At 38.7% G+C, this 15420-nt stretch overlaps 1 protein-coding gene across 1 annotated transcript; it reads left to right on the top strand.

The window, feature by feature from the left end:
* Positions 1–6505: 6505 nt before the first annotated feature.
* Positions 6506–14504, top strand: LOC138632479 (interleukin-18-like). Its single transcript, XM_069718065.1, has 6 exons — positions 6506–6595; positions 9042–9116; positions 9283–9294; positions 9448–9588; positions 11156–11307; positions 13022–14504. Exons 2-6 carry the CDS (start codon positions 9050–9052, stop codon positions 13244–13246), a joined length of 597 nt encoding a protein of 198 aa, XP_069574166.1. The 5' UTR covers positions 6506–6595; positions 9042–9049; the 3' UTR covers positions 13247–14504.
* The last annotated feature ends 916 nt before the right edge of the window (positions 14505–15420 follow it).

Here is a 15420-nt window from a genome sequence, read left to right on the forward strand (position 1 = left end):
ATTGTGGTTTGTGTTAAAATAAGTTCAGGTCCTGAAATGCCACTCGATTCTGTAATATAAATACCAAAGTATTTTTTACCCTCCAGTTATTGTGCAATTTATTAAGGAAATTCCTATGAAAACATGTCAAGCCCTGCAAGAAGTATATATGTGGAACACATTCACAGGAGCGTAACAATGTCATTTTCCAGTATCAACAAATCCAACAGTGGAAATTCCCCACTGCAATATTTTGGATGTGCTTATTTATGTTTTTTTTTTATAAGAATGAGAAAATGTGGATGTGAAACAAAGGTATCAGCAACTTTGCCCTGAAGCAAACAAAGAGGAATTGAAGAATGGAAAATCCCTCAGACAGACAGTGCTAATATTAAAGTGTATGTACTTCTGGTTCATAAATTTTTCACTAATTTAGTTATCCTGATCGATGTATGGTGGGTATCAAGAAAAATGAAACTTGTGTTTCCAGATGATCCACTGAATTAGATCATGGTTATGGCTCATTTGAAATGCTAGTTGTTTTTCTCCTTTTTTTGTTTTTGTTTTTTATGCGTTTAGGACATTATGACCTCAAATCCTCAATTTGGCATGATTTGGGAACAAAGAGTAGCTCTATGTCTGTGACTGCTAAGTGACCGATGATGGAAATATTCAGTGTGCTGAAATCAGAGCACCAATAATCAGCTCTTTGTTACTAATAACCAGGATCCATATTGCTGTGCGGTATTTTGTCCCACATGTTGTTCACCAGCTGGATCCTTCAAATGAAAAATTAAAAGGAAACTTATAAATGAACCATAAGTATTTTTAGAACAATTGTTTTTTTCTGTCTATCTGATTGTTAGAAGAGAATAATTGTGTCTGAGGAATAAACAACTTAAAAATGTTAAATTCTTGCCTGAAAACATTTCACATCAAAACATTTTCATGCCATCAGCAATGCTAATTTGCTACAGTTGTTTACAACCAACATTGTCATTAGGAGTTGTAATATGGACGTATGTTGGCATGATACGCCACAATGTAAATGAATAGACGTTAGAGATGGATTGATCTACACAAGCTAATTGGTCGATGCCTTTACTCGCAGTGCAAAAACTCAGAAAAATCAACCTTCTTCTGAAAACATCTTACTTTTTTGCCATGTAATATTCATGTTCTGTGTTAAAGTACTCATGAAAGAAACAATTGTTTGAGAAAACATTTTTATTTACAAATTAATTGCTTGAAAAAACATCCCGAGTGTGTAAATACCTTTACTTGCGGACTGCGAGTCAGAACGTGAATCGCTGAGTTTAACATAAAGAGTGTAGAAGAGGTGCTCTCTCCAAAAGTTCTCAAATGCACTCACTAAAACACACTTTATATAAATCTGTCATGTTTGTATGAACCATACACAAATCAGAATGGAACAAATATTTTTTATTTTCTTTTTTTAATGGGCATGATACGCCACAATGTAAATGAATAGACGTTAGAGATGGATTGATCATCTAATTCTTGGACCGGAAGCTGATAAGTGAGTTTCACAAAATATGTAACCCTCCATTTAAAGGAGAAAATGTAGAGAGTAAGTATTGAGTAGTCATAGTGACTCATGTAAATAATGTAATGAACACTTTTAGTATTCTTAGCCTAATTTAAAATGTTTTCGAAAAGTCTGCGGCTTCATTTTCTCACATAAATCAGTTTGTTTTTAACAAATACAAGTGGAGCTGAACATGCGGGGAAATGCCAAGTCATTTCTGCCCTTGTACACTGGATCCCTGTGGCAGGGAGCGCTCGGGGCAATGTGCTTCAAAAAGACCCAATTTTGTTTACGAGGCCACGACTTTGAAATCTGTTATTTAGAAATAAACCATAAAAACATCCTCACAAAATTAGTTATTAGTGCGTTTAAATGTTGCTGTCCTCAACATTATGCAGCAGTTTCATATCAAAGAATCCTTTGTCTGCTGTAGTTGGTGTTGAACAGGGGGTAGCTAGTTCTCAGACACACCTGCTTAAACTTTTGAATTCAGTGGAGGTGTGGCATCACTATGCGTGACTACTATTATCTACGGATGAACTTGTTACAGACCTCTGTACCGTCACCTCGAGAGTTCAAAGGTTTTCCCCAACAGAGCTGAGGTGTCTTTATGTCTTAAAATGTCACTCACATGGAGTGTTGTGTTATCAATGGGTGGGATTGGTTTGCAACAAGGAGAAGTGTTTGGTGCCACAAAAGAAGATATTCAAGGTGTATTAATACCATAGTCCGGGTGTCCATCTGATAAATAACCCCATCATTAAATAGACATTAAGGCCTCAAAAAGTGGTATATTCAGAGTTGTGTCTTTGATTGACAGCCCTGTTGTGCAGTTAGGGCTCCACTATACTGTAAGTGGGTGGGCATAGTGTCCTCAGTTTTCCAATCAGATCAAGTCAGATCCCTGCTCGCTCCTCCCCAGCTTACATGTGGTCACTTCTGGCTACAAAATAGTAAAAAATATGAACTTGACGCTTCAGAAAGGATTTTGACAAACCAACGGGTGACATATTGGTCGGTTGCTGCTTGTTCTGTACATGCAAATCTTTGAATTTTCAAATAGTCCCTGCCTCCGTCTCCACCCTCTAGCTCCAACTGGCTTAGGAATGTCTGAATGAATGTTTTTTAGACTAGTCAGACTAGCACCGCAGTTCCAAAGTAGAATGCTCAGTTATGGCACTGATGGCCCAGTTCACTGATTATGTGTCTTCTAGCATATAAACAAAACAACACACAAGCTGTTAAAAGCGTGACTTTCCCCAGAGCAGGTCTTTAATGCAGAAATGAAATAATCTTGCTCTGTTGGTATCAAAAAAGTTGAATTAAACTTGATCATTTGCAAAATTATACTCTATTTATTCATTTATGTTTGAGTTGAAGTTGAAGTTGAATGTTGTTGTTTTTTATTATACCCTGGGACAATTTGTTGTACGGTCAAGAGTGACAACACACCCTCAGGCAAACAATAATAAAATAAAAACCAAGTAACAAGAATAATAGAATAAAAGGTCCATACATAATAATTACAGCATACAGCCTTTTCCGAGTGACAGAGCGAGCACCATCTATGCTACCAGTGGCAGAGCGCTGTCAGAGAGTGGAGATTTTGACGCTATGGAGGACAATAAGAACAACAGTCCGTGAACAGACACCGAAATACATTGTCTGCTTTGCTTCCACGTTGGAAAGACACGTAACCAGTGTAGCTGCTGTTGGACTTGTGCTCCTGCTAGTACAAAGCCAATATGTGTCAGCCCCCAGTCCTGCGTGTTCTTTAATGAGGCAATAGGAGAAGATGTCAGGCTCCAAAATATTTATTTAACAGCCGCAGAATAATCAGTTTACAGAGCTCTGGGTCCAGACTATGTTTCCCTGACTGCAACAAAAGTATGTGTCAGTTCACGAAGTCTGACTCCTGACTCTCCCTGACCCAGTCTTCTTATAGTACAGACACCAAAAAGTCATGTATGGTGATGTGTCCTTTGTTGATTGGTCGAGGTCGTGGTTGTCTTCCTTCACACCCTGAAGTCCATCCTGAAGACAGCCGTCTGTTCCTGTTTATGCCTCAAAGAACAACAGTATGTGACCCCACAGGTTGCCGACCCCCTCCTGTGACCTTTTGGTTTGGCACAGTACTTTCACTCTCATTCACAAACACAGCCTTTCGTCTACACCTTCATTCACAAACACAGCCTTTCGTCTACCCCTTAGGATTAATAGTTGATAATACGACCTATATATAAGTAATATGATATGGCATACATATATGTTGTATTATTGTAAACATAACCTAGCACAGAATCGCACACTGGACACACCAAATCTGAACCATTCATTTACAAATAAAATGTGCCGACATTCTTTCCCAAAGATCTGATTGAGAAACAAATCCGAACTGCCTGCAGTCTGAACAAAAGCCTTCGTCACTAACCTCACCTGACTGCCCGTTAGTTATAGGCTTCTGTAGGGCTGAAGAACATTTTGGTGACATATTTTGGCAGGCAAGCCATTACGAACATTGCCTCGTGCACTTCAGTCAATTCATCAATTATGGGCAAAAAAAATTGAATATAGCAGCTTCAAAGTTTAAATTTAGTTCTCAGTCAGGTTTGGCACACAGATTAAGTCAGTAAGAAATGAAGTTGCTGCATATGGGGGAGGGCACTACCATACTGCTAACCATATGACCCAAAATACAAGCTGTTATTTAAAAATAAAAAGGAAGCATGTAGCTGGTTTACAGCCTGTTGCAGTCTCTTCGATGTGCTTCTGAATGGCAGTGGACGGCTTTATGGTTTGTTTTTATCGCTTATGACCAAGTCAGACAGAGGTTAACCACTTTTCGACAAGCCTTTGGAGATAATAATGTTTCACGATAAGGAAGTCTTCACTCTGAACTTGACAGAGTCCCGCCCTCCCCCCATGTTGTTTCTTGAGTCATTTAAAGTACACTGTTGGGACATCGTCTAACAGCCTTTTCAGTTGTTTCATTTGCTGGGTGATTTTCACACATCGGCCCTCATTGGGTTCAGAACATGCATCTATTCAGAAAAAAAATTCATATTCTGCAATTTGAAATTGACAGTTTGTCAAGTTGATCATAATTTCTGACATTTTCTGGTTACACAACAAATACCAATGTTGTCATCACAATTCTCATTAGGGGGACACAAAGATCTACAGAGACAGTTCCTCATTCTGGGAAAATGGAGTAAAAAAAAAAAAGAGAAAATAATAACATTAGAAATATCACAGTTATTTATTTGAGGAAGGAAGAGCAGAAAAAAATAAAATACCATTAAGAATTTAATATTATTTCTTCAGTCAGGCTTGAGGTTAGTTGTCTATGTTTTTTGGCCACTTAGGGACATCGAGAAAGTCATAAACTGAGTTGATGTATGAAGAACTTGTTTTCAAAGAGCTGCTTATTTACAAATCCACCAGTGTGGATAACTTTAGAATTTATTCATCTTTCTGGCCACTAGGTGAACATAAATCTAAAATCCCTTTCCCTTTCACACTGGCTGTGGTCTCCACTGAGCATAGTGGACAGGGGTTTAAAAAAAAGACGTTTTTAGCCTTTGCTGAAAACAGTTGCATGCATTTCTGCTGCTGAAAACGAGGCTGGTAACAGTGATGGGAATAAGCAGTAAAAATATGGGCCAGCAAACCATTACAATTCGTTTAAGGATGATATGTCATACTAAAATAATACAATATATAATGACGAAATAATAAATTTAAGAATATTTAGTTCCTTCAAATGAAGTTGAAGAGACCTGTGTCAGATTTGTTTTAAGTTCCCTCACCACTGACATCAATACATTTAGAAGCAGATAAAAGTATCAAGATTCTCTTAATGTCCACTTAAAGTATTTTTATCTGAGTGGGAAAAATAGACCTACATAAACAACTGCAAAAGTGAGACCTGCTAAAAACACACTGTCTAAAGACTGTGGACCACATGTTGAGATTGGACTGTTTTTCTTAAATCACACTAAGGCTAAAAAGGTAATTTGCTAAAGCTTTTTATTTGTCAGTTGATAGCCCTGGGGAAGGAACACCCAAAATAAGTCCCATCTGAGTTTTGCCTGCCACTGAGGATGACTCACTTCCTGATACATGGAAAAAAACCAAGTAAAATCATAGAAGCACAAATTCACAGCTTCTGGTCAGCCAAAATGGTTTGACAGGAAATTTACTTGTGATATCTGAGCACCAGACAAACATGTGGAGACTTGTTGACAGGTATGTCTGTTGCTTATGTGTGTAATAAAAGGATACAAATCTATTGCAGTTATAGACTAAATACAACTGAATCACTATCTGGCATAGCAACAACTGCTTTCAAAACGTCTTACTTAACCCTTAAATTAATAGACACAGGTCACTGTTAAATGCAAGGAAGGTCAGGACCTTGCATGTTACCTTTTTTGAAAATGTACCCACAGCTCGTTTCACCCCTCTGGTGGCAGACCAGACATGTTCACAGCCAACAAGCCAGCCATCAAGAGCAACCATCCGCGGAGAAGGGATTTCAAAATAAAATGATAAAAATCAATTCCAGTTATTAGACGAAGTACAACTGAATCACTAACTGATATAGCAACTTCTGCTTTCAAAACGTCTTTTTTTTTTAACCCTTAAATTAATGGACACATGTCACTGTTAAATGCAAGTAGAACAACCCAAACGTAAACAATTCATATTAAAAGACTTTTGACAAACTGAAAATTTTATTTGTACAACTGATATAAGAAAAGAGAGAAAAATAGGCACGTCTGGCTCAAAAATAAAAGACACGCTTTCCATTTAGACGAAAATAAAACAGGAATTGCGTTTTTGTTTAGTCCTTTATTTTCACTTCCGCCTGGAAGCGCGCGCCCGCGTGCGTCAATTCCACACATGATGAGTTAGTCAGGTAGTGGGAGTCCCAGCAGCCTCACCAGCACCAGGCACCATAACAAGCTCAGCCTGGTCAAACTCCGTTTAGGACGTCAGACTTTTTGTGAGAGGAAGTTTTATTTTTTTTTTTTTAACGTACTGAAGAAAAAAACATCTCTAAAGGTCGGTGAAATTTTCAGCACTCTAAAACCTCCGTAAAGCGGTATAATTAGCAAATAACACTTAAGTTGCCATGCCTATTTGAACAAAAAAAATACTTCCGTACACTGAACACTTTAGAAATAAACGTGATAATTCCATGATATACTGTACTTTACTCGAGTATTTCATTTTTATGTTACTGTACTTTTTACTCTATTACCTTTGCTTGACAGCTTTAGTTCCCAGTTTTCAAACCTTTCCTGTTTAGTGAAAACCACGTATATTCACATTTTTGGGGGTTTTGAATTTAAATATTTCTGATAAACTGAAAGATTAGATGATAGGCAGAGAAAATGTCCCTCCTTCTTAAAACTGGATAAAATATGTATACAGCCACTTGGATAAGCATGAAAATTAATCGTCACAAAGCTGAAAATAGGACTGTGTTTCGGAGCTTGTTGAGTTTTTACAGACATGTGTTTCTCAGGACAGTAACAGTATAAACATAAAATGATCCTATTTCATTAAATAGACAGACAGACAGACAGACCGACATATACATAAATAGAAATAAATAACCAACAAAAAGTCAATCATTGGTCCAAAAAACAGGGCCAAGAACAAAAGAATTTCCAAAGAAAAATGAACCCAACATTGAATAAATAGATCAATACACAAAAAATACTTGCGAGAAAGAAAAAAAAAGTGCAGCGGATTTATATTGCAGTAAGCAAAACACAGTCACGTAATATCCTGGAAGTCCTGACATAGCTAATGCACAGTGCAACAATCTTACATCACAAGGAGTAATTGTACTTTTCATACTTTGAATACATGTTTGATATAATGAGCTGATAATACATCATGCACTACTACCGATTATATTACTCAACTGTTCATAAAAAAGCCCCGCCAATTACCACATCAGTTCATCAGTAGTGTTAACCTAACGGTGACAGTATTCACAGGCAGACCAAATTTCCTTTTTTATTTATTGTACATGGGATATTTTTATATTGAAGCATTGCTCCTTTTCTAATTATAAATTCCTTCTTCTCTTGGATTAGAATTTTGCCTGAACTGTGAAGGGACGTTTTGTTGTCTGAGTTTTGACCCTAGCACAGCACTTCCCACCGTACCTGGTGTACTTTTACCAATTGTGCACCACTTTTGCCTTGGAGGGCGGACTGCCTTAAAAAGTGTGTAATAAAGAGTGCAGATTTATATGAAAGACAGGAACACAATGTGCCTGTAGCCTCGCTGTCTGTGGTTTGTTTTAGCGCCGTACGTTGTAAATCCCCCGAGCAGAGGGGATACACCATCACACCTCTTGGTTTTCCTCACGGATGTCATACGTATGTGGGTGTGTCGAGTCATGTGGATTGTACAGACGGAATAAAAACTAAACAGCTGATGCAGTGTTTTTACATTCAATTCAATTATATTTATATAGCGTGAAATCACAACATAGGTTATTTCATGGCACTTAACACATTAAAGTCATTACAGCAAGACTTTACAGCATTATACAGAGAAACCCAACAATTCAACAATTCCCACATAAGCTAGGAGGGAAAAAAAACTCCTCTTTAAGGGAGAAAAACCTCCTTTAACAGGAAGAAGACAGAAACTCCATCTGTTAACAGAACCAGGCTAACATCTGGACCAGGATCAAAGCATCTAACAGAACCAGGATCAGGGGTGGGCGGAGCATCTGTTAACAGAACCAGGATCAGAGGTGGGCGGCCATCTGCCTCGACCGGTTGGGGTGAGAGGAGAGCAGAGAGAGAAAAGGACAGCATAGAGATAGAAGAGAAGAACTGTTGGTGGAGACGACAAGCACAGGGCCGAGACATGCAGCTCCATGACGGGACATCTGCAAAAGAAAGAAGAGAAACTACGCGAGCGAAGGAACTGAATGGAGACAACAGATAATAAGAAAAAACTATGGGAGAGAAAAAGCATGAAGTTAATGAGATGTAATGTTGAGATATGAGTGTAGAGAGGAAAGGAGCTCAGTGCATCACGAGGTCCCTCAGCAGCCTCGGCCTATAACAGCAGAACTGCAGGATGGTTCAGGGCCACCTGAGCCAGACCTAACTATAAGCTTTATCAAAAACATCCTCTTTGTGTATAAAAAACCACAGAGCAGATCCACATCTCAGCATGCTGGAACAACTACATTTAACTGGGCTGAACACAGGCAATATCTTTGAGTTCATTCCTCCAGGAGTTCCTCTTACTTTGAGAAATAAATACCATGAAGCATTGAAGCTGTTGTTAAGAAATAGAGTGGGAAAAAAACCAACCATTTTCCTTAGTTTGTCACCTCTCTATTTAATATAGAAATAAAATGTCAAAATCTGAAAACAAAACCCTTGTATATGCTAACACAATGGGTGGCGGCAACCTCTGTGGCTATGAACTGTATCCCTAAATCAAATGAGACTGGTTTTTTATTCCCCAGTCTAGCTGATGGCGTCCCACAACTTCTCCGCTGTTACAATTATTGATACATGTAATAATTCCTTATACTTTGAAGGTAAACATCTTTTCATACTCTCTTCATTTTTTCTCAGTTGATGAATTTAGACGTTACTGTTATATGCTGTTATACATTTATTTTAACAATCCCTTATGTGTTTCTTAATATTTGCATATGAATCCTGGCATCTTGTCATTTGCTTACCCCTGCTCCATATGCAAAGTGACTGAAAGAGGTAATTTATTTATTTATTTTAACGTACATAGTCACTAGAAAAATACATTTGTGGACAGTTTATTGGGTTTCATGTTTCCCATAGTATACAGGTAGTGATTGTGTGCGTATGACAACACTCTCGTTTAATATTGTTATTCTCTCCAAAATGCAGATCTGGAGGAGGACTGCTTCCAAAGGTCCAAACAGGTCTGGAACTATTGGATCACGTGCTACAACCACAAATTCCTGATGTTCGACGGTGAAAGAGATTTTCAACTCCGGGACTTAACAAAATCTCAGGCACATGTATCTGGTAAAATGCAGCAAAAGCTCTTCTTCTCCCGTCTTGTGTAAATACTCAAAGTTACTAACCTAATTTAGCCTTCAGACCGGCCTTTAGTTTAATTTCATGGCCGAACATGACATCGTCAGCATTTTGAAATTCAAGATGCTTCTTGGAGTCATTAAAATTACAGTATATCTTAGAGGTAACATACATAGGTGTCATACTTTGTGACAAAATGTAACATGTGGATGAAGATGGGTTTTTTTTAGCAGTTGGCCGAGCAGTGAGAAATGCCCAGCTAATAGCACTAACACTGAAATACCTCTTGGATGTGAGCCACATTACTATTATAAGGTATTAGTTACATCCGCCTGCTTTGAGAGTCCTGTTTTTGCCTGAAACATATACGAAACAGACTCTCGACATTCGTGTGTCAGATGTCTTATGTTAGTTCAGAAACTAGTAATGTAGTAAATTCTTATGCAGGCAAAATATTTTTGCTCAGCCAGTAGGAAGGAGTAATAGAGACTCTGCACGCCTTTAATCTCCGACTACACTGAAAGATTTACAGATGTAGCCAAAAGTCCCGGTACATCTCATGGAAATGGTGCTGAATGGAAAAGCTGTTTGGACCCTTCATGTCTGAGATTTTTACAGAAGCTCTCTAAAGTGCTGAATTCTTCCCAAGTAAAAAAAAAATTACGATTATTAGGTGTATGAATTTCTTCGTTTTTGACAGTGGAAAGGAAAAACTGATTTACTGTTACTGAGTCTTGAACATGTTGCGCACCTCACCTGGGAAGCTTTATCCTCAGAACATGCAAGAGTTCATTTCATCTGCTGCCAGTAAATGAATCAGCCACAGAAGCGTGTGCTGGGAAACTACCTCCTCCTTAGTAGAAGTGTTTTATAGTCCATCGCTGCACAGACAAAACTAAGAATGCTGGCACAGCTGGTGATTCAGTCGTGGAGCGACTCCGGTGTGAGACAGCGCCCATCTTTTATATTTGAGTCATACTAAGAAATTACTTCCTCACGACCTGCATCAACATGAGGAATTATTTACAGCAGCCAAGAACTCTGTCAAAGTACAGGCCGTCGACTCTCTGTCGACGAAGCCTTCGGGTCTGAAAAATGAGGCCGATCCGGAAGTGCCTTAAACTGCAACACCACCAGAAAGCCTCCGATCTCCATAGATTCCCGTTCAACCTCTCTCGTGAAATTGTATGTTAATATATTTTTTTCCACAAATTATTTTATTGTCAGTTAATCTGAAAATAATCCCGACATTGATTAGAAAATAAACCCCAAAAAGATGTGTTTTGGAGGGATTTGGGGGGGCTGTTTGATTGACAGGAGTGAGGATACGACTCCTCACACCGTTCAGCTCCATTAGAACTGATGCAGATCAACTCAGGACGTAAAGCACAGAACACGTAACTACAGATGCACAGAGCAGCAGATTCCTGCAGTCGCACCGTCACCTTTCTTCTGTACAACATTTGAATCATCATCATTGAGTTTCGATCACGATGATCCTCAGTCATTCACTGACATGCTGATTTTTTTCCTCCTGCTTGTTTCCATTTTTCAGAAAACCAATTTCAGATCCACATTTATGACTCAAGCCTGCTGGACAAGAAGGGGAGGGCCGTCATGCTGTATGTCAACAAACCCGATCAAAAAGATGGCAAGAAGATCGTGGTATGCTGCCGGAATGACAAAGAAATATATGCCGAGGAGATGGTGAGTACAAACAGTGTGTAACGGTCCACGGACAGGACCTCATTTTATCCCCCTTATTTATATTCATAGATTTCAAATGTGAATACTGATACAGGTTTAGGTCTGTCGATGACGTGGTCACAAATGTACTCCAATACAGAATCACACTGTTGAATTCGGTGAGTTCCACTTTTAGGCTGCAATTTGAGCCCTCGGTGTGTTTTTTGTCATGCTCAATTTGTTACATTTTTTTTGACAAGTTGGCACAATTCAAAACTGCACCGAATCATCTGTCAGCAGCACCTGCTTTGCAATGTACAGATGGATGTGGAGACACATCAAATGAGTGATTAATATTAAAGAAAATCCCAAAACATGATGATTTTCAGGCAATTTCTTGAGTTCGAGGAGCTTCTTCTTTTTTTTTTTTTTTGTCACTTCTAAGCGGATAAACAGATGTTTACTTGTGATTTAAAAATTAGAGATCACCTGCTGTTGTTATGCCGTTGCAGGGCAGACATGACACCTCTCCCTCCCCGCAATCCCCTTTCACCTCACCCATACCTGAAAGTTTGAAAACCTCTGCGGTTTGTTTTTAGCCTCTGTCTGCGAGGGCTTTGACGCACAGTACATGTTTAGGTAACGGCTCACCCGTACATGCTTCTTCCCCCTCAGAAACATTGCCAAAACAACAGTTGTTTCAAAACCGGAAGCGAAAATGATCATTCACGCACTTCATATCATCCCAACTTCACTATTGTAACTTCCCTTTTTCACCTGTTCTCAGCAAGTCATCTCTGGACCGTCAACAGCTGGTCCACAAATGCTGCTGCGACACTGCGAAACCAGCAGAATGACTCACGTCACCCCCCCACCCCCCTCCATTTTATCGTCCCTTCACTGGCTAGCCTGTCAGGTTCAGGATCCAGTTCAAAATCTGGGCAACAGCAAAACGGTGGTTGCAACACCTGTTTTTAGATGAACAGATGAGCTTTCATGTCCTCCAACATTTATTTTTCACAATACGGGAGTTGTTTTTTTTTATACTGGCAAATTCCCAATAAAGCTGTTCTCATTTGCCCATTATTTTTTGTTTGAGCTGTCAGACAACAATACGAGTATGAAATAGGGACTAAGAGGCGTGAAGACGACTGGTTAAACCTTTTCCAAACTACCTGCTAAGATTTGAATTTCATAAACTGCAACTTTGTTTGTTAAAATCACCGCATACATAATTTAAAGACAACAAAAGCTGTGCCAGTGATTTCGGTTACTTTTTACATGTAAAATGATCAGAGAGAATTTTTTTTCCCGCACAACCGCTGACCTCCCCGCGCAGACAGAACGGTCGCCGGGTCGAAGTGACGTTTAGGTTCAAATTTGTATGCATTGTGCGGATTGTGTACTCAAATGTGGTTTCATAAACTATCTGGTAAATTGGGTAATGTCAGAATAACAGACAAAATGTATGGATCTGTTTGTGATGACTATCCGAGTAACGTCTGAGGGCAATGCCAATTGATGGGAATTTCCTGGGGTCAAAGAAAACAGGAGGGCGCCGGGAGAGTAAATAATACATAAGACATTCAGGTACAAACAGTCGTGTTGGCAGGTGAACAAAATGAATCTACAAGAAACACCTGAAATTCATATGAAGCAAATAATATGGAATGAATTTTTGGGATGATAAAATACTACCAATTAAATCACTTCTCCCGCTCGTGTGTGTCTGCAGGATGTTCCCCAGAACATTGACGGATTGTCAGACAAGGCCTTGTTCTACCGGACCGAACTCGCAGCGACCAACAAGTACATGTTTGAGTCCACTGCGCACCAGGGGTGGTTCCTGGGATTCAACCCCAGTCCTGAGTCCTGTCTGCTAAAACTGGTCCTGCGTCACATAAACAAAGACCAAGTGGACGAGCCCTGTGAGTTTCATCTGTGTGAAAGTAAGAAATGAAAATCATCGGAATCGTCCCGTCGTCAGAACAAAATCCCTTTTTTTTGGGTTTCGGTGTGAGATTATTGTCCTTCGGTGAATCATAGTGATCGGAATGTGATTACTTTCAATTTACAGTGAAGCATATGGAACCCCGAAGTGTTCAATATTAAATACATTAAAAAAAAAGATAATACGAAAATGATAATTGTACAAAAGAATTAATGTTAATTATGTAAAGGTTAAACCAAAAAGACTAAAACTAACAAGACTCCACTTATAATTATATTTTATTTCAATAGGACAAGATCATTTGCAAGTAAAAAGAAGAAACAATATTTCTTGAAGTAGGAAGAGTTCTGTGTCAAAGAAGTTTTTCCGATTAGACTCCGACAATAAATTAAATTCCATTTTTTTTTTAAATAGCACCAAATCAGAAGTTATTTCACGGCACTTAACACATTAAAGTCCTTACAGCATAACTTTACAACATTATACAGAGAAACACAAGAATTCAACAATTCCCACATAAGATAGGAGGGAAAAAAAAACTGTCTTCAAGGGAGAAAAACCTCCAAAAGAGGGAAGGAAAACGAAACCTCCGACAGAACCAGAAAATGTCACTGAATTTATAACCTATTATTATTATTATTAATAACTTATTCCAGCCATCTAATTTCTGCTGCTTCTCCTGGTCCTCAGAGTTTAATCTGTTGTATCAGTATGATTTATCACTGCAGGAAAGTACTGAAAAATAAAATGACTAGAACTCCAGACATTATTATCCCCCACATGGTTTTTTCCATTATACTGTCAGATTTCACCACAATCATGAGGACATTATCAAACGGGATACTATGTGGTATTAAAGTGCTGTTTTTGTATTTTTTTTTTTTAGTTTGGAATCATTGTTATTTGACACGTTTTATTAGTTGTTTTTTTGAACATTTTTTTTAAAATCTCATGCTAACTTTTATTCATCTTCAGTTACAGTATTTATTGTCTAATATTGAAAAGTTTGTGGTCCCATTAACTGATCTTTAGCTTTTTCTTTCCCACCAGTGAAATCCTTCAGCTATTAACAGTAACAGTGCTGTATTTTGAAAGTGAAGCTCACGACCGTATGCATCTTCATCTGTGGGAGTTTATTTTTCGGAAACAAAAGGGGTGTTTAGGAATGCATGTCTACCGTTGTTTTTTTTCCACGTTTTTTGTAATTCTGCCATATTCACATGTACACCACAATTTAACATTATAAAAGCTATTTTTTTGTATCTTATACACCTTTTGTACCGTCATTCTATACATTGTGCGTATCGTCGGGTCATAAATATGAAACCTTCTTAACAGCCGACTTTCTGTCTGGTTTTGATATCACAAACCGACCGTTGATGTAATGAAAAAAAAACAAAAAAACAGACCGACACCAAATTTGTAAGATACAATAATAAACATTTACTGTGTGAATATTTGGACAGCAGATGGAATCCAGAGCTCAGATAAACTCAACCTGAACACTCACGTTCAGCAGCACTGAAATATTTGCTGGAATTACAGCTGCATGCAAGGACTGCGTGTGTGTGTGTGTGTGTGTGTGTGTGTGTGTGTGTGTGTGTGTGTGTGTGTGATTACATACCAAAAATGTGCTGGAGGTAAATGTTCCACAATTACATCATAACATCAACAGTTTTCCATTTGACTGCCATATTGAGTCTTCATGAGCGGCTGAACGCATGTTTATAAGACACATTGCCAAGAGTTTTGAAATGGTCACAATAAATGAACATTTTGAATCATTTGCAGGTAGCTCATTTACAGTTGGAGATTGTAATTTAACAGTGTTCATGTCACCGTCACTGTGTTGAATGGGTTTTTAATCACCAGAGCAGCTGTGAATTTCACCCCCCCCCCCGCGAGCACGCCACCAGATAGATGTCGTCGTCCGATCTTGCTGGAGAAGCACGGGTGGGTTTGAACACCCCCCCCCCTCCCTTACCTTTAATGCACCTTCAACAGAGCAGATCTCCTGAATTAAAAACAGGCTCACATTAGAGCAGATTCAGACTTCTCCCAATCCCCCCCCCTCCAAGGTCAGAGGTTTCCCAATAAAGCCTCTGACTTCAAGATGCCAGCGACAAAAATGTGCTGCTGTTATTTTAAGAAGTAGGCAGTGCCACGATGGTGCAACTGAAGAA

Source organism: Brachyistius frenatus, unplaced genomic scaffold, assembly GCF_029030835.1.
Source record: "Brachyistius frenatus isolate BFR_SWC_R1_liver_20210118 unplaced genomic scaffold, ASM2903083v1 Contig_185, whole genome shotgun sequence".
NCBI lineage: Eukaryota > Metazoa > Chordata > Actinopteri > Embiotocidae > Brachyistius > Brachyistius frenatus.

Excerpts from the sequence above, each read along its gene's own strand:
- LOC138632479 (XM_069718065.1), top strand. The coding sequence starts at position 9,050 with ATGGCGTCCCACAACTTCTCCGCTGTTACAATTATTGATACATGTAAT. Across the intron at positions 9,589-11,155 it reads ATCTCAGGCACATGTATCTG|AAAACCAATTTCAGATCCAC; the intron begins GTAAAATGCAGC and ends TCCATTTTTCAG. Across the intron at positions 11,308-13,021 it reads AAATATATGCCGAGGAGATG|GATGTTCCCCAGAACATTGA; the intron begins GTGAGTACAAAC and ends GTGTGTCTGCAG.